The sequence below is a fragment of the Ostrinia nubilalis genome, chromosome 19, assembly GCF_963855985.1.
Source record: "Ostrinia nubilalis chromosome 19, ilOstNubi1.1, whole genome shotgun sequence".
Lineage (NCBI taxonomy): Eukaryota > Metazoa > Arthropoda > Insecta > Lepidoptera > Crambidae > Ostrinia > Ostrinia nubilalis.
In genome coordinates, this window is record NC_087106.1 from 9,076,497 (window position 1) to 9,094,275 (window position 17,779).

The window sequence follows — 17,779 nt, forward strand, 5'->3', positions numbered from 1 at the left end:
AAAGAAGTACGAGAAAGATCCAACACTAAATGACAAATTCGAGAAAATCGCAACCAGAATGGGGTTTCAGGTTTATACGATCTTAACATCGTCTTACTACGAAAATCTTGACCTACGTGCTGCCAGAAAGGATGATGGGCACAAATGTATGGAAAGTGGTACCCGCTCCAATAGCCATAACCAATATATATTTTAAAAGGCCTTTAGATGTAGGAAAATGTCTGCTATGGGGCCAGTTCTAATTCACGTTTTGAAAGCAGTAATTCCACTAAGTATTATAATGAAAGTATAACACAATCATCCATGTATACGAGTATGTATTATGACTACAATCTATTAATATAACTAAAAGAAGCATTGAAAAGGAAAGGATTATACCTACGATTAACTACCCAAGCTATTAGCCCTTTATTCGCTTTCATCATCATCATCATGATCATTTTAGCCATAGAACGTCCAGTTGAACATAGGCCTCCCCCAATGATTTCCACAATGGCCGGTTGGTGGCGGCCTGCATCCAGCGCCTTTCCGCCACCTTTATGAGGTCGTCGGTCCATCTTGTGGGTGGACTTATTGGGTCTTGTGGGTTTATTCGCTTTAGCAACTCATAATAAAACCCTTAAGAAGTAATAAAACTTTAACCCCTTTATTAATAAAAGTTACACCCTAGTTGAACTCTGGCTTAAATTGTCATTTGGTATGGAAAATGTCATTTTAATCCAAGGTTCTTCCTAGGTGTAACTTTTTATTAATAAGGGGGTAGTACTTCTTTAAATAAAAATATTTATTTCACAATTATCCCCATCAATAATTATAGAGTTAAGGAAGGATGCTGGAGCAGTAAACCCTTCCTGCCTCGCATAAACTAAGTACCATACGATGGACACGTATGATACTTCTTCTTCTTCTTCCTCGGTCCCTCACTGATGAGGATCGCGACCACAGATAGTGTTCCTCCACAGACTGCGGTCATAAGCTGTGTGGATCGCACGATGCAAACTCCCGCCCACCGTCTTCCTCACCGCGTCCGACCATCTCGTCGGTGCCCTGCCCCGAGCGCGTCCCTCTTCATACTGTATGATACTTAGGTTACACAAAAAGTATCTTTATCTTCGAACGCAACCAGATCTGAGGCTGGTGGCCATAGTAAATGTTGTTCGTCTTGGTAAGACCTTTCAAATGACACTACAAACATAACTATTGGAGCCGGGTACCATTCTGCAAAAAAGTATGTATATCTTCGTCCACAACCAGATCTGAGGCTGGTGGTCATAGTAAAAGTTGTTCATCTTGGTAAGACCTTTCAAACGATACTAGACACATATCTATTGGAGCCGGGTACCATTTTGCCCATTGTCCTTTGCAGTAAGTATATTTTTTTGCTTATAACCAGGCCCCAGTTTCCCACTGGGTACTCTGGGAGGGTGCCCAACTTCTGCTCTTTAAAAAAATTAGCAATACCTACCTAACAGTTGTTATTTAACGCTAAAAAGTTCTATATTGTATATTATATGGCGATTTTCCTTTAATTTTAAAGGAAAAGGGATTGATCCTAAAATAACCAGAGCCTCATTAGACCCAGCTTGTCACTATTACCAGTATGCAGTTAGAAAATACTTGAACAGGTTGATTAAAAACGGGATGGGGCAGGGCCAGTTGGTGGTCTCTCCGAAAAGGGATGGCTGCCCTATAAAACTTGACGAAAGCTACATGTTAGTATCCTGGGGTAGCTCGCCCAGGAAAAACAATTATCACTCGTAACTGCAGGTCTTATTCTAGGTTCCATTACACCTAGGATTTAAGAAGTAAGTAGGTATAAAATATCTTTTCTTTTTCAGAAATGTAATAATGCTAAAAGTGCCCATCAAAAAAATACACGAATTTCAAGAAGACTTCGTCTTTTCTAATTTGATGTGTAGCACTGATTGTGACGAAAACTCAACCCTAACATACACTCACCTAATAAGTGACACGATTCCTTTTAAATACGGAAGCTTATTCCAAGTAATTGACCACGAACCATTCAAATACTACAGTGAAATTATTATCTGTCTGCCACGCAATACACCAAATTTCAGCATCTATAAAACATACCTGAAAACCTATGGTTGGGATGTCGACATTCGTAAAGATTGTGAAGCGAATATAATGCCGCAAAATCATACACTTGCAATGATTACATACGAAGCTCCCAATACTGATTTATTTCTACCAGCAATATTTTATCACACTCCTTATATGTTACCTGAAGTGATGGACAGATTTCCAAATTCTTTAAGTCTGTCCACCGACTGGGCACCTCTTAAGTATGCCTTCGTAGAATTCTTGAAGAAGATGAACTGGCAACGAGTGGCCGTCGTGTCCGATGACGCGGTATACAGCGAGGCCTTTGCAGACGAACTGACGTCACTATTCACGATGGAAGGGTTAATATTCACCGATCAAAGATGCAGTAAAACTTGCAACTTTGTTAAAGTAAGGTTTTCACTAATATAAAAAATACAACAATTAAAAATAATGTTCCATTCTAAAGCCGTGTCTCCAGCCCGTGTTTTTCCCTACACAATCAACAAAAATATGTCAACATTAAACATTTTTGTAGGTAACTAATTTTGTTGAATGTTGATTTTTGTTGATTGTGTAGGGTAAATACGCGCTGGACACCCGGCTTTATCTCAACATTATGTAAATTCAACCTTTGCTTGACCTTATTAACCTACATAAATTTATTTAAGTATAAAAATTGTCTAACGATACACTAAAGTTATAATTTATCATTACAGTCGCTGATATTACTGAAAAATGCTGATGCCAAAGTAATAATTTTGAACGTAGACAAAGAAAATGCCCGTCAATTAGTGAGTGCTATAACCAGACTACAGTTAAGAGGAGTGCTATGGATCGTAAGAGACTGGCCTTTTGAACAAGTTTCACTGGTAAGTAAAAGACCTACTCTGACCTTTTCTGACCTTGCAAAGATTTATGTCTTTATCAATAGACAAAGTACCTACTTAAATAACACACATTTGGAGGACTAGTGCTTACACTCATTTGGGGAGCGCATCTTAAAAAGCATAATAAAAGATCATAGCACACTTATCAACCCGAAAAGGAATCAACACCGTTTGTGACCGTATCGAGGAGAATCAACACCGTTCCAACCGCGAGGAGAGGCGACGTTGCGGTGCGGATAAGTGTGCGTTGCAGTACGGACTTTAAAAACAAAGAGTACTGACCTGACCGCCGCCTCGAGTTGATACGGTTACGAACCCTTTCCGGGTTGATCAGTGTACTATACGTCCTAGTTTTTTTATTCTAGCTCAAAAACATCATGTTTTTAATATTTTCAACCGATTAGTTTCAGGGGATGACTGAAGTGTACTCGTTAACTTTATCGCCTGGCTATAACAAGACAGAAGATTACCACCCTTACTTAAGCAGCATAAATAAAGGTATACAAATAATCGACCGCATTTACAAAAATGTTTTGGGTGATAAGGAAACGTTTCTAAGGTAAGCTAATGATTTAAAAACATTTTAGACGATAACTGTTTTGATTATGGTCGTTTTAATGCATGCTAAGGACCGCATCCTACCTACGTCTAGCATATAACTCAGTCAGTGCCTGAGGTATGGTTCACAATTTCATGTTGACATACACAGAACACTAAGTACTAGTATACTACTTCGTAGAGGCAGTTCGAAGTTTTTATGAAAGATTCGTTTTAATGTTTGATTTGGAGTCGATCTCAGACTACAGCTACAGCTCTTTACGACAGACTACTACTACAAGCTATGCTTACTAAAGCCTGGTCCGTGAGCACGTAGAATTTTGTCCAATGACCCCAAGCTACCCATCCTTATCGCTCGCGCGTAATATTGCTGTCGCGACTGTGCGACGGGCAAAACAACAAACAAAAAACAACAAAATTCTACGTGCTCACGGACCAGGCTTTACAACTATAAAATTCTTGCAGGAATCTTTCAAAAGCAGTCAGACCCAAGGACTACAAAACCTATGCTTACGTCATGCTTTTCCGTGACAACCCAGCTCCTTCTGTAGTGGCCAGCATGATAATTGAAGAAGACCGTGTGAAAATAATGAGGTTTAGCGACGTGTATGGCGGTGCCGTGCCTTCTGACCTCAAAGAGGCTTGCATCGTGAGGAGTTACGACTATTTCCAACCCTGCAACCACTTGAAGCTTCTCTTATTGGTGCTCGTCTGGATAGCGTTTGCGTTGGCTGTCCTTCTCATCATCGTGTGTTTCAATAAGTACCGCCGAAAACGCTATAATAGGCTGTCATAGATCCTTAAGAAGTCGCCGCACTTGACGGTAATGTTGTCGCGGATCTTCGGCAAAGGAAGTTATTACAAATCGGAGTGACCGATCATCCGCGTAGTGTGCCCGTTTTGCTTATTTATAAGCAATTACTTATATTGGCGGAAGATCCGCGAAGACATATCCGTCAAGTGTGGCGACTCCCTTGTGGTGCGTCCAGACTGGGCGAACGGGCTTGCGCGGCACGCTGGTCATGCTACTCACCCTGCTCTTGAGTGAGCAGGATGTTGAGTTTGCCGCGCGAGTCCGTGCGCCCAGTCTGGACGCACCATTACTGTTTCGAGTCTTTCGATCTCTGAACAATATTTTCATGGAGACAAAATCTGATCTCTTTTAAGACCCTTTTTAAAGACTAAGTTATTGTGTTTTACAGATTCAAAAGAAATAAAAACTTATAATCATCCAAGATTTTTAATTAGCTCCTTCAAATATTTAATGTCTTTCTTATCATGGATCTCATCGTCATCAAAATCTGGTGGTGAGGTGGTCCGAGTGACCGACGTCGGTCCTGGCAGGTCCATGATGAAAGAACGAATCTGAAAAAATAATATTAAATTAACAAAAGATTAGGTTTTGCTCGTGTATGTTACAATTCAAGAGGTATGGATAGTTCATCTTCGTTAGTGGTGTGGAATATAAGTACGTGCATGATTCTGTTTTAATACCTATCAATTATTTCCATAACTAAAGAACTGCTCCTTCACGAGCTGATTGATTTGATTAGTGATGGCAATAAACCTTACTTAATCATAGGCATAGAACTACGATAAAAATCGGCTAATACCTTAAGATTGACGGCTCTGAGGTTTTGCAATATCTTCAACGCAGATCGCTTCTCCGTGGGGTGTGAAATTTGATACAAACGAGTGGCTCGGTGAAACTGGAAACAATCATAAACGTCACTGTATTTTTTTTTACTTGAAATATGTACAGTCAGCGTCAAATAGTTCGTGCCATTGGAATAAGGTTGTAGTTATCAACTTTGTGGTCACTTTGAGTGTCCACGTACTATTTAACTTTACTTACAATGTTCCTAAAACGATTTCATTTTTAACTGAGTTCAACTTTAATCTTAATTTATTAGGGTTACTCTAAAACTGTTTCCAAATTATCAGAAAGGAACTATTAAAAGAGCATTAATATGTAAGACCGTAAAAAAAATCTGTTGTAAGTATATCTTTCCATAACTAAATCTACAAAATTAAACTAAATACCCTCTCCAAAAGACACCAGGTGTCCCGATACTGCTGTAGGAAGACCAGGGGAGTGACGACGGTGGCGTAGAACGCAGCCTCCCGGTCCAGCACATCGTCCCCTTCCGACATCCCATAGATTGTGCCCCTTAGTTTGTGGAGAAACGCGGTGTTCGAGTGGTCCTTGTCGAAACTAGAAAAAAATACACGATAGTTATTGTGCATCAATTTTCTTGGTTTAAGGTAATGTAAGGTGTATGCTTTGGAACATCTGTGAAAGAATGAAATTCACGGAGAAGTCGTGGAAGTGGCTAGTTATTATTTGAATTTTTACATAAGGCACACTAAATTATTAATTATTTAACTGTTGTGTACATTAATACTAAAAGTTCTTAATTAAGCAAACAAAGGAAGAAATTCAGATTAATTCTGAGTTATATTCGTACAAGTTAGGTATTACGATTTACAGTTTTCCCTTTTATGTCCTGAATTTCAAATTACAATACTTATTGCTATCATTTCATCATATATTATTCTGGTATTTGTTTCATTATTTTTAATAAAAAAAACTTCTCTGCATATAAAATACTGTCACAGCTGTTAGTTGATTTGTGAAAATCGGCGAAAAAAATCACAAAAAAAATCTCATTAAAATCATAAACAAAACTTCATGGACTAGCCAAATTGGCAATTTACAAGCTTCACGATCATGAATAATAACCTAGAATGGCGCATTTACATCGGATCAGTGTGTCAGTCCAAAATAACGAAACTGTAAATTATTCGCAACAAGGCTTAATAACTAGCCGGTGGCCACCGTAATTGAACATCAACATGAATATTATTCCTATCAACATAAACAAAACATAGATGAAACAAAATGTTATTTTAAATTGATGCACACGCACAAAGCGCACATTAGGTACTTATTATGCTCGGCGAACTTGACGGCCAGTATGTCGTATAAAATTATAAGTTGCCTCTGTGTTACATAATAAGCTGTGAATAGAGACTCATTCGACTCTTAAGGTTTTAGGTTCGATTCCCAGATGGCTGTTGAGTCATGTCCGGTGCTTCTAAAGACGATTTGTTTTGAGTAAAAACAAGTACCTAGGTATTTCAATCTCAAACCACATTCTTCAAAGCTGTATTTTATACCCATTTCTTTAATAGATCTCTTCATTTTTCGTAAAGATTTCGATAGCACGCCTCTTTTATGCCGAAGATGCCCTCGCTATGTCTAGTCAAAAGAAAGTACTTACTAAGGGAGTATCGCGTAGAACCTCCTGACGATGTCTCTAGCCGAGGGTTTGATGCCGGCACAGGCCGCGTCCAGAGCATCCTGCTTCTTGTGCCGGTATAGCCACTTCTCCTCGCTGGTCGCGAACTCCGAGTCCAGGTTGAAATCCGGAGACACTGGCGACTGATGGATGAAGATCAAGTTAGTCTCTTCCAACAAAACTCACTCATTTCATCATCATTTCAGCCATAGGACGTCCAATGCTGAACATAGGCCTGCTGAACATGACCGGTTGGTACTTGGTAACGGTCTGCATCCAGCGCGTTCCTTTGCCACCTTTTGTATTGGTTTATTGTTGGTGTTGGAGTAAGATGCACTTTATTAATACAGCTGATTTGGCATTATTTAATAAAATACTTTATCACTACATTTTCTGCCAATAATATCACTGTGATGGAGAGCGATAAAACAGTTTTTAGTGAAGTCGGGCTTACACTATTTTCAACAGTTTAAACTATGCTTTTGGCTGCGAAAGCTTTTAATTTAAAGGAATTTTTCTTTCAGCTAAGTTATAGTCTGCTCAGTGGAGGTTTTAAGAATAGAGAACAGTGTGCACTAACTAAAGGAAAAAGAATACAAGAATAACGCTTACCACTAGGACTAGCCACAACAACACAGGACATACAACTTTAGATCCCATCTCCGAGCTTCAAACCAACTCATGTTATTTTGATTCTAATTGTAAAACATGGAAATTACTATTTAAAAACTAAACTGAATAGCCCGCACATTTTTATTTTGACGTACCTACACGCCAGTGATGACTGGTGATGACAGTGTGGCATAGATCAATTTAAATGTCATATTAACTTCTTTTAAATCTGCGTGTTTTAAATATAGTTCCAAAATACTGAACTGTCCTATGCATGACATTGACAGTGGGGCGCCACTGTCAATACCGGATCGCTGGTTCCGATTATTGCCATGTTGGAAACCATATAGTTGAACGATGGTAGCGCCCCCCTGTCATTGAGTTTGGAGGGACAGTTCAGCGTGGGTCATCTATAAAAAGGTTTGGTTCAAAAAAGTGCATTTAGATATAGGCTACACTTAGTAGCATTTATTAGTGTAATAATTTATTAAGATCGTAACACTGTACGTAGTTAATTGTTAATGGGAGCTATGGGAGCTATTTTGCAAACTAACGTACTAAAAAACACTTAATCAGCCAAATTATTTATTACAAACAAAGAAAAATGGGGATCAACATTATATTTTTTACAATAACGGCTCCAGAAGTTGCAGCGACCACCCGGGTGCCATCGATCAGTCGGGGGAACGGTTCCAGTTCTGGCTCCTGGCTGCTGCTGGACATGGCTTGCTCCAGGGGAAGGAGGTTATGCTGGGAAAACAACATTTTATTATAATATCACCCAGGTAAATAACTCGTAGAGCTGATGGCTGCTGGGGCAGCAAAGTTCTCCACGAGCCTGAAGACATAGTGTAGACAGACTGCCACTAGGTGGACCGACGATCTGGTGAAGGTTACGGGACCTGGATGCGAGTAGCGCAAGACCGATCGTTGCGGCAATCCTTGGAGGAGGCCTTTGTCCAACAGTGGCAGTCATTTGGCTGAAGCGAACAAATGAACGAATCAGCCGTAGTTTGCCTTGTGGTTCCGGCATAGAATAATTTTCCCTTTCAGGTGGGAATTAAGTTCCAATTGAAATTCCAGGCCGATTATTAAAGAAAAATACCGGATTAATAATCTGTATATCCGTGAAGAAAGAAATGAAGACGCTAGGCTTCGATGTAGTGTTATAGTTACATGTGTAATTATTTTTTTTAATATACTCACAGTTGAATAGTATCTGATGGGTCTCTTTATGGTCTTCAAAGTCCTTGAATACGGCATCGGCGATGGCTGTATAGGATTAAACTTAATGCTTTTAAATCAATCAAGTAGTAAAAGGTAAGCCTAATATGAGAAAGAAATAAGTTTGAGTCAATATTTTAGTGGTCTAGGGTTCGAATCATAAGTTGGACCCAAAATAAAAAAAAACACTCCTCGAAAGGATACGCAACGCCAACAACAAGGGGATCCGCGGAAGACCAGCTTCTTCTTGACATGCCCCTTACGAGTATGTCACGTTAAATAAATAGTGAACAAGGCCTGTTGGCATAATGTAACCTGCTCGTACTACTACATATTATTGTCCTGCAACTATACTGTGTCAATAAGTTTTTTCTATTCCTATTTTTAAATCACCTTAATCTCTGTAGTCGACTTCTGGTACATGTTCAAAGGAGTGACGTTCTGTATGAACTCCTCCATGATGAAGCGCGCGCGCGCAACTATTGGGTCTAGAGCGCGCATCTGCTTGGCTATTTGCGTCGACTTGCTCACCGCTATGTATTTATTTACCTGAAAATATATGTATAAATGGCATCGTTCGTTTCAGTCAAAAGACGTCCACTGCTGGAGCAAGACCTTCCCCAAGAATTTCGACAGGAAATGCTGTCCGCATCCAGTTTACTGCGACCGATCTCCTCGTTTTTAATTCGATCACGCAAACCAAAGAAAAAATGGCATATTACTGGATTATAAACTTCTCATTCCCATTGCTGTCGCTCCTGGGTAGCGGGTAAAATAATACGGGTTCGGCTAAAGATCTACTAAGATATTCTTCCAATGAAAATATAACGTCTGATGTGCTAGCGACTGTATAAGAACTCTTTAAAAACTCTGTCACAACACTACATAACCTAAGTGATACAAAGCCTCGCCTACACCAGGGGCATATGTAAGGTCAGCAGGATGTAGAGTATGCCTCGCGAACCCATGCACCCGGTGTGGACGCAGTTTTATGTCAGTTGTCAAAATATAAGTACTTTTACCCTATTGATAGGACACCATCCCAACTTCTTAGTGGTGCTAGGGTCAGTTACGATCATCCACAGCATGGCCAGGATCCTGGGGAAGGTAACGTGGGGCTCGCCCATCATCACACCAGGCGTCTTCACCAACGCCTCTAAATCCGGCTCCGCGTCCAGGATAGAAGTCTCCACCAGGAGCTTGGCCTTCATCAGTACTTGGACCAACTCAGGGACTAATTTTGCGTCGTCTCCTTCTAGGTTTCTGCAGATTTCAATGGTTTCTTTTAAAATTATGAAATTAAAATCCTGAACCTTAACAAATTAACTGTACGAGTATATTGACACTCAGCTACCTACCTAATAATTTATAAGTAAAAGTGGGTAGCTAATACTTCATAGCAATGCGTGACTAATGCAGTTTAGTAGGCGCAAAAAAGCAAGCAAGAAAATGAGATGATCTAAGACCAGTCTCATCAAAAAAATATGTCATTGATTCAGATTCGGGATATATTCACCGATTTACGATAAGAACTCATATTTCACTGTACAGCAGATGATAGCACATCACATAGCTAGCACTGGTGGCACGTTACATGGGAGTAGTATATGCGATTTTGCAACAACAAACATTTAGTCTAATATGTCAACTATAACATAAAAATAAACTCTCCTTTCGTACATACTTCAGCAATTCCAGCATCAGTCTCGCAACTTTCCCGGTAGAGGGCCTGGCGTACGCTATGCACTCCGTCGTCAGGACCCTCGAGGGTGGAGCTGCTTCTGTCTCGAAGGCCGCCGCCAACTCCCTCTGGCGAGAATCCTCGGCAGCCAGCCAGTCCAGAGTCAGCGCGGAGCGGTATGCTGCGATCCCGGATATGGTGCTCCGGGTCACATTGACCGGGTCGTAGTAGTAGTCTTCAGCTGTGCACTGCACAAGGAAATGGGATAACTACAACCCGCACGAGTTAAATGCGCACCTGGCGGCCGTGACGTCACATCGACGCTCTGGTACGAACGGAGCGAACGCGGGGAGACATGCAGGGAGTGCGAGGGAGAGTCGCATTGCAGCGAGGTGCGCAGTTAACTCAACCGGATTGTAATAAAATAACTCGGTGAAAATACCTACAAAGTTTACAGCATTTAGCAGTACATAATGGCTTAAGGCGATTAGAGTCCTCAATGACCTTGGGCGTTTGACCTTCACGCCGCGCGAAACACCCGCGCACGCGTCTTTCCGTTCTATACATGGCCAGAACGCACCCATAGGAAACTGCTCGTGTATATTTCGGAGTGCCTGTTTGTAAATCTGTGACTCCAAACTATACACGAATTTTGCGTACTGATCGTGTATAGTTTGGAGGAGCTTAGTAAAAAAAGTCATCTCCAAACTATACTCGATTAGTTTCTACTACACCACTTACACTTGACTAGAGTGTGTTTAGTTGATATTGATTTAGTAAAATTCAGTAAAATATGGAACTATATTTAAAATTACATTTATTTGATATTATTACATAAAATATTATTATTTTACTGAATCTATAATAAATCTAGATTTTTAAAACTGTTGTAAGTGGTTTTTGAAATTAAATTGATTAGGTAGATTTCAAATTAAATAACAATTTAATTAATATGAGAGAGAGTGAGAGAAGAAAGTTCAACGCGCATTAAATACAATATTATGCGAGACTTTAAATGCTAGGTTTGTATTGTCGGCCGTTTGGTGTAGTGGTTCGAAGTTGTAGCGGGTTCGATTCCCGCATAGTACAAACATTTGTGTGCATGAACATATTTGTTTGTATTGGACTGGGTGTTTTCTATGTATAATAAGTATGTATTTACAAAAAAAAAAGCATTTAATTATGTTTATATCCGTTGTCTAGTACCTATAGTACAAGCTTTGCTTAGTTTGGGACTAGAAGCGCAGTGTAAAATGTCTAAGGATATTTATTTATTATTTATTTTATTTATTAATTTTTATCTCAAGAACAAAATCATTTTGACATATTTCCATACCTACAATTGGTGAAATATCAGCCCCAAAACAAATATCTTTTCTATGGCAGAATAAGAAACACCAAAAAATCCTTTATCAAAACAATGACACGTGTCGTAAGATGATTCAATGTTTAAAGTAGACACGCAGATATGAATTAATCTATCTATATAAATAAAAATGAATTGATGTTCGTTAGTCTGATTAAAACTCGAGAACGGCTGGGCCGATTGAGCTGATTTTGGTTTTAAAATGTTTGTCGTAGTCCAGGGTAGGTCTAAACGGTGAGCAAATACGCGCGCGATATTGTTTTTCTGTAACAGACAAAATTCCACGCGAGCGAAGCCGCGGGCGGAAAGCTAGTATGTAATAGAAAGAGAGGTCAATAAGTCAAAATGACTAGCATGCAACTACTCGCGTATAAATTGTAATCACGCACTTATTACAATACATACATGATTAGTCCGTATGCGTACTGGCGATGTATATTTTGGAGGAAGATAATTGACCTAAGTCACTACAAAGTATACGCGAGCAGTACGCAGCGTATGCGTACTGGTCGTGTATAGTTTGGAGGAGCTTAGTAAAAAAAGTCATATCCAAACTATACTCGATTAGTTTCACACCCTTGCGTTCTGGCTATGTATAGAATGGAAAGACGCCCCGCGCACCCCGCACGAAAACTCCGATTTGACACCGATCAAAATTACACGGGCATAGGTAGATACAGAATAGAAGCTCTTTTTTCATGACATTACTGCCTATTATTTTAAACTTGAATTGATGAACCTTGATGTCGGTGTCATTTAACTCAGGCGTAAAGGTATTTAATAAAAATAACACAATCCATGAACATTTTGTACGGGATATATTTTTTTATTTTATTAAATTTTTTCGTAAATTTTCTGATGTTTTTGTCGGTTCAGCTGTTCTCGAAATTTGATCATGTAATATGTAGGTAACTTCGGGTGGAATCTTGCAAGCTGAATTTGTTAGACCAACTTCCTGACGACAACTGTAGGTATTGGAACACATAGTAGTATTGTCTATGGTTTAAAAAAGCAAATGTTTCTTTTTTTGTCTATTGTCATTCTCTTTGTGTCACTTATGAAGAATAAACTAAACATGTGTTTAATCTCGTCTTTTTATTAGAAATCCTTCAACAGCTGATTGAGTTAAAATTTTGGATATACATGTAATTCGGATGACAATGCAATATTGTGATGACATGGAGTCGATCTGATGATAGAGCTGGAATGCCAGTGGCCCCATAGCAAGTCCGGGATTAAACGATTCCATCGAGTTTAGGCTCGTTTGATTTGTATTTATTTATTTATATAAATATAAGTAAGTAATATTATGTAAGTAAGCTACGTTAAAAATCACGAGTACCTACCTACTTCAATTCTCAAAGGCAAACAGGGTCTGATGATGGAGCTGGAATGTGGCCGTAGGAATAGGCTATTTTCTTAAAAAAACAATACATTTAAAGTATTTTTTTGGTAAGTTGACCGACGGACTAATTCAAACTCTTGCTTTACCCAGGAAACATCCCTATTATTCGAAATTATTACGAACTACATAACGAAAAATCTTTGCTACTACGCCGCAGCAAATTCCGCATCATAAATAAAAAAATAAATTAAAAGAAAAAACCTTTTTTTCAAAACAAGTTTTTGTATGCTAATAATTTTAGTTTCATGACATGCTCCCAAAATTCATCATCTTATCAGACGATTTCAGTTTTTATCGACGAAACTTTTTAATTATTATAGCCTATAGGTACGTTTCATGGTTAGGTAATTTAGGGAAGTTTATTTGCACTTAACATGAAACATATGGTATCAATGTACTGTGTACATATGCACCTTCAGTGGCAACAACAAGGTCTATTGAGTACCTATAGTCTACTAAAGCCATGAAATAAATTAATTTTCACCAAAAATTAAAACCTACTCCAAAACGAATCACCAAAAGGTAGGCTGCCACCGACTCCGAAAATATCAATCATGATATACGGGCATTTGTAATCAGTATCCACATTTTTTAATAAGCTCTATAGAACAATTTATCAATACCACTTTATCTTTTTTTTTTTAACTGTGGTATTTGCGCGAAGAAACATGTTGAAAATCTAATTCTAAATGGCCCATTTGCGCCGAGCCTAAGTATGAAAAATATACATTGTTTTCTTCACGTAAATCGATTAAGTTACTGATTCTGACTCGCTCCTAATTTGGATACTGATTGCAAAGGCCTAGTAAATAAATAACGGAATATATTTTCAACTTTTACTTATCTAGTGCTGTTATTTTTCGGAGTCGATTTTTACACTAATAGATTCTATTTAGGTAGATAATAGCGTCCGAGCATGCCTTAATTCAATCGTATCGTCTGACTGAACGTGCTCTATGAACAACTCTGACATAAAAACTATTGTCAAACAAAGACTAGGTTGCACCATCTTATTTTAAATTTGACAAAAGTCAAAAATCTGTCAAACTCCATACAAAAAAACACCGGTTATCGCCAAAGCTACGGTCAAAGTTAGGTCACGTCAGGTGGTGCAACTCAGCCAAAGAAAAAAATCATTTTGATCGCTAATGTCAGTTTGCAGCGAGTGACACAACCTTCCCGTCTGAAGGCCAGCGGCCGACTGCCGCCCGCACCCCGCGAAGGCCCCCTCAACAGCAAAACGTTCGGAATTTATGAAAAGTAAAATTTATGAATGAAAGTAATGTTCGATTGAAAAACGCAACGTGTCATTTAAAGATTAAAGAATTTCTAATCTATTCGTGCAAAAATCTTTTAAATTAACATAGCGGTTTTGGAGGAGTAGGGAATTTAAGTAAAAAATCGATGTCCCGTATTTATTTTTTTAATCCAAAACAAAGAGACGTAGCAAAAATTCAAACGTCACAAATGTAGTCCTTGAACTGTTGTATATCATATATTTTTTTCAACTATTTCTGTCCAGCAGTAAAAGAGGAGTAGGCTTTACAAAATGCCCATTTGACGCGGATTGAGGACTCTAATCGCCTTAAATTGTGACATTACTTAGTTAATTAAATAAATTAACCACGCCTTACTACAGAATAGAAAGCACTTTAAAGCAATAATACATTGAATATCGTTGTGTTTAAAATTATTACACTAACTTTGATAAGAGTAGAATGGGGCAACTCGAACACGTGTCGCCAAATTGTTCTTCTTTGAATTGGTAATTGAGGAAAAAACAAAAATATAAGCCTCTTAACCTGAAATTGTGTCAAAATTGGAATCAAAAACAATATTGCAGAAATAATATCCAACTAATTACCGACCGAGACAAAGGCGAAGTTCAAAGTAAATAAACAAAACACATCAGAAGCCAAAACGCTCGCATTGTTTCAAAGTCGAATTAAATTTGGGAAACTTTTTCAATTCCCGTCTTTGAGAAAGTGGAATGACTAGAATAAATGAGTTTATAAAAATTCACTCTTACGAAGAGATGAATCTTCGCCTTGAAGATGTCGGGACTCGGATGAATATTATAATATCGTGAGAGAATGGTCAATATGTTACGGTTAATGTGATAAATTGAAAATTATTAATAATAACCGGTTATTATGAATAATTACCGACAGTCGCGGTAAAAGTGATAAATTAATCACATTTAACAGTGATTATTTAATAATTCAACCTTAGTAGGTACTAACAAATTTCTTAAAAGAGAACAACATCTTGTGTACGTGCTCGTGTACAGCCAAACTTTTGAACGTTTTGATATCATATATTAATATAATTTGGCATAATGAGTTTGGAATGTTTCTTGCATAATATTACTTTTCCATGATGCCTATAACATAATGTTTTGATTTAAAGTGAAAAATAGGTTAAGGTGCGGCGGGGGTGGCCCTTGGGCCACCCCTAAGCCGCCTATTTAGTTTTATACACACATAAATGACCTCATATTAATCACATTAACCAAATCATGCGGTAATTATTCATAATAACCGGCGATTATTCATAATTTTCACATTTATCACTTTGACCGTAACAAATACACTTAGCTAAATTTTAACTTAAAAGTAATTGCGCAGGCTTTTATCGTCACTTTGAAACTACTTTTAAACTTTTAAAAATAGTGATTTTGTACAATAATACTCCGTAGTGTAACAACTTCATTTTTTTTACAACCACACTATTTTCCTATAAATTCTTTATTTTATTAGCATTGAGCTTTCAAGTCAAGTTTCAAAACAATTTCAGTGTGATAAAAATACATAAAATGCTTAAAATAGAGCCTATAAGCTCTGAGACATTTTATATTTAGCCTGCAAAGCACTCACATCTTTCCTAATAACCCTAACGTGGACTGGCGGAGAACGTTTTTACCACAGTCACCACAGAGCATGGAGTCGTCGCGCGCCGACCATTTTACCATAAAGTCTACCCTTAGTAGGTACGTGATTTGTGCAATAAAGTAGGCTAAATAAAATAAGTTATGGTAAAAGGACATTCAACTTGAAAGCACTGTGTTTCATTAAGCCAGAACTTACAAGTACACAGTAATAACATCGCATCAACACAAAGGCTACAAGAAGGCTTAGTCCCTACATCGCCGCTGTCGCCTACATATTGCCACTTTTCGCCGCAAATTACCTGCCGGGAGTCCGGGCATAACGCTAAATTATGTTTACTGGACTACTGTAGTGAGGCCACACTAATCCTGTCAACCAAAGGTCTGGAGTTGTTGACAACAATAGGTACTAGCTGATTTACAAACAAGAAAACTTTTCTCTTCTTCTTAGCACCAGCTCATATTGTCCCGAAGTGGTGGTAAGGCAAGCTTTATTTGGGACGTGCATAAGAGCCCTGAAAAGTACTATGTACTGAATAAACTATTTGATCTGATTTTATTTGACTTACACGCAGTAGTAAGAAGAACATACGAAGAAAAGACAAAACATTATCTTTCAAAACTCAAACCATAAGTTTTAAGCACAAAAGATGAAGTAGTTTCATATTCCAGTTGTTACCAGACTGTATTTATAACAATTTTGGTCCAAGTCGTATAAAAGTAATCCTGCCAACCTCAAGCGCTGGAACCGCTGCGAACGCGTTACACTGGCCGAGAGAATAGCCGCCCCAAGGTTAAGGGTTGAGGTCTAAACAAATTTACATCGTAAAAATGCTTAATGGCCCATCAGCCCGGAATAGGGTGTTAGCTACCCGCGACTTTATTACTCGTATAAATTTTGCCCTTTACATCTTATTTTTTCGCATCGCCTGAGACACGATTCCCTTAAAATTTAATTAAGTGAGCGAAATTACGCGCGAAATACTACACGTTGTTTAGCCCTTTTTGCGCCATGTCCCAATTTAAAGGTGGCCCGTTTTAATTGTGCACGAGAATTGCTTTTTACAGAATACCGTATGATTATAAGCAATGTGCTTTGTCGTTTCGAGATTGCTACATTTTGTTGCTGCGAAATTTATTAATATTGAAATTTTCATTGTTATTTGTCCACGACCGATATGGCTCAGAGATTTTCTGCTCCTCATTACGCCAGCGGTCATTGGTTCGATCCACTCACAATGTAAATAAGTACAGACCTAAATAAGTAAACCACATTTTTCTGAGTGTTTTTCAAACACAAAATATACAATGTACTTCGTTTATAACTTGTATTTACTGCGCGTTTTTAATAAAACATATTGTTTGTAAAACATGTGCATCGTCTATGGAAATAACAAATTGGGGTTCAGAGTATAAATAATTTATAAGCATGAAAGCATATTTTTATTCACAAAAATGTATCGTTTTCCCCATCTGCGAAGTTTATGCGTTCAGTCAATGGCCAATACGAATTTTATTGGCCTGAAAAACAGGACTCCGTAAATAATAAAGTATGGATGAAAATTATAATCCCTTTTTAAAGGTTCCGTATTTTTTATTTATTTATGTGTGTGTGATTCGTGGACCTTTTGGAATAACCCGAGAATCGACCCTATATAATCGACCTAGCACTACATTTCTAGCATCTGGCCGCCGTAATTTATTAATCCATAGAAATAGAATACTGAAATTAAGCTCATGATCTCAATGATTTTTTAATCAGGCGCAAATAAATTATTTCAGACACCAAT

The 17,779-nt window shown here is 38.2% G+C and overlaps 2 protein-coding genes across 2 annotated transcripts; one reads left to right on the forward strand and one right to left on the reverse strand.

Moving 5' to 3' along the window:
- The first annotated feature begins 1,838 nt into the window (after positions 1 to 1,838).
- Positions 1,839 to 4,742, forward strand: LOC135081160 (uncharacterized). The gene is made up of 4 exons (XM_063975894.1): positions 1,839 to 2,475; positions 2,784 to 2,936; positions 3,359 to 3,513; positions 3,978 to 4,742. Exons 1-4 carry the CDS (start codon positions 1,849 to 1,851, stop codon positions 4,306 to 4,308), a joined length of 1,266 nt encoding a protein of 421 aa, XP_063831964.1. The 5' UTR covers positions 1,839 to 1,848; the 3' UTR covers positions 4,309 to 4,742.
- LOC135081161 (uncharacterized) lies at positions 4,734 to 9,908 on the reverse strand. The gene is made up of 7 exons (XM_063975895.1): positions 9,673 to 9,908; positions 9,044 to 9,199; positions 8,633 to 8,698; positions 6,797 to 6,957; positions 5,556 to 5,727; positions 5,126 to 5,221; positions 4,734 to 4,877 (listed from the first exon to the last, which is right to left on the reverse strand). The coding sequence occupies exons 1-7, from the start codon at positions 9,859 to 9,861 to the stop codon at positions 4,740 to 4,742; spliced, it is 978 nt and encodes a 325-aa protein (XP_063831965.1). The 5' UTR covers positions 9,862 to 9,908; the 3' UTR covers positions 4,734 to 4,739.
- Between the last annotated feature and the right edge of the window lie 7,871 nt (positions 9,909 to 17,779).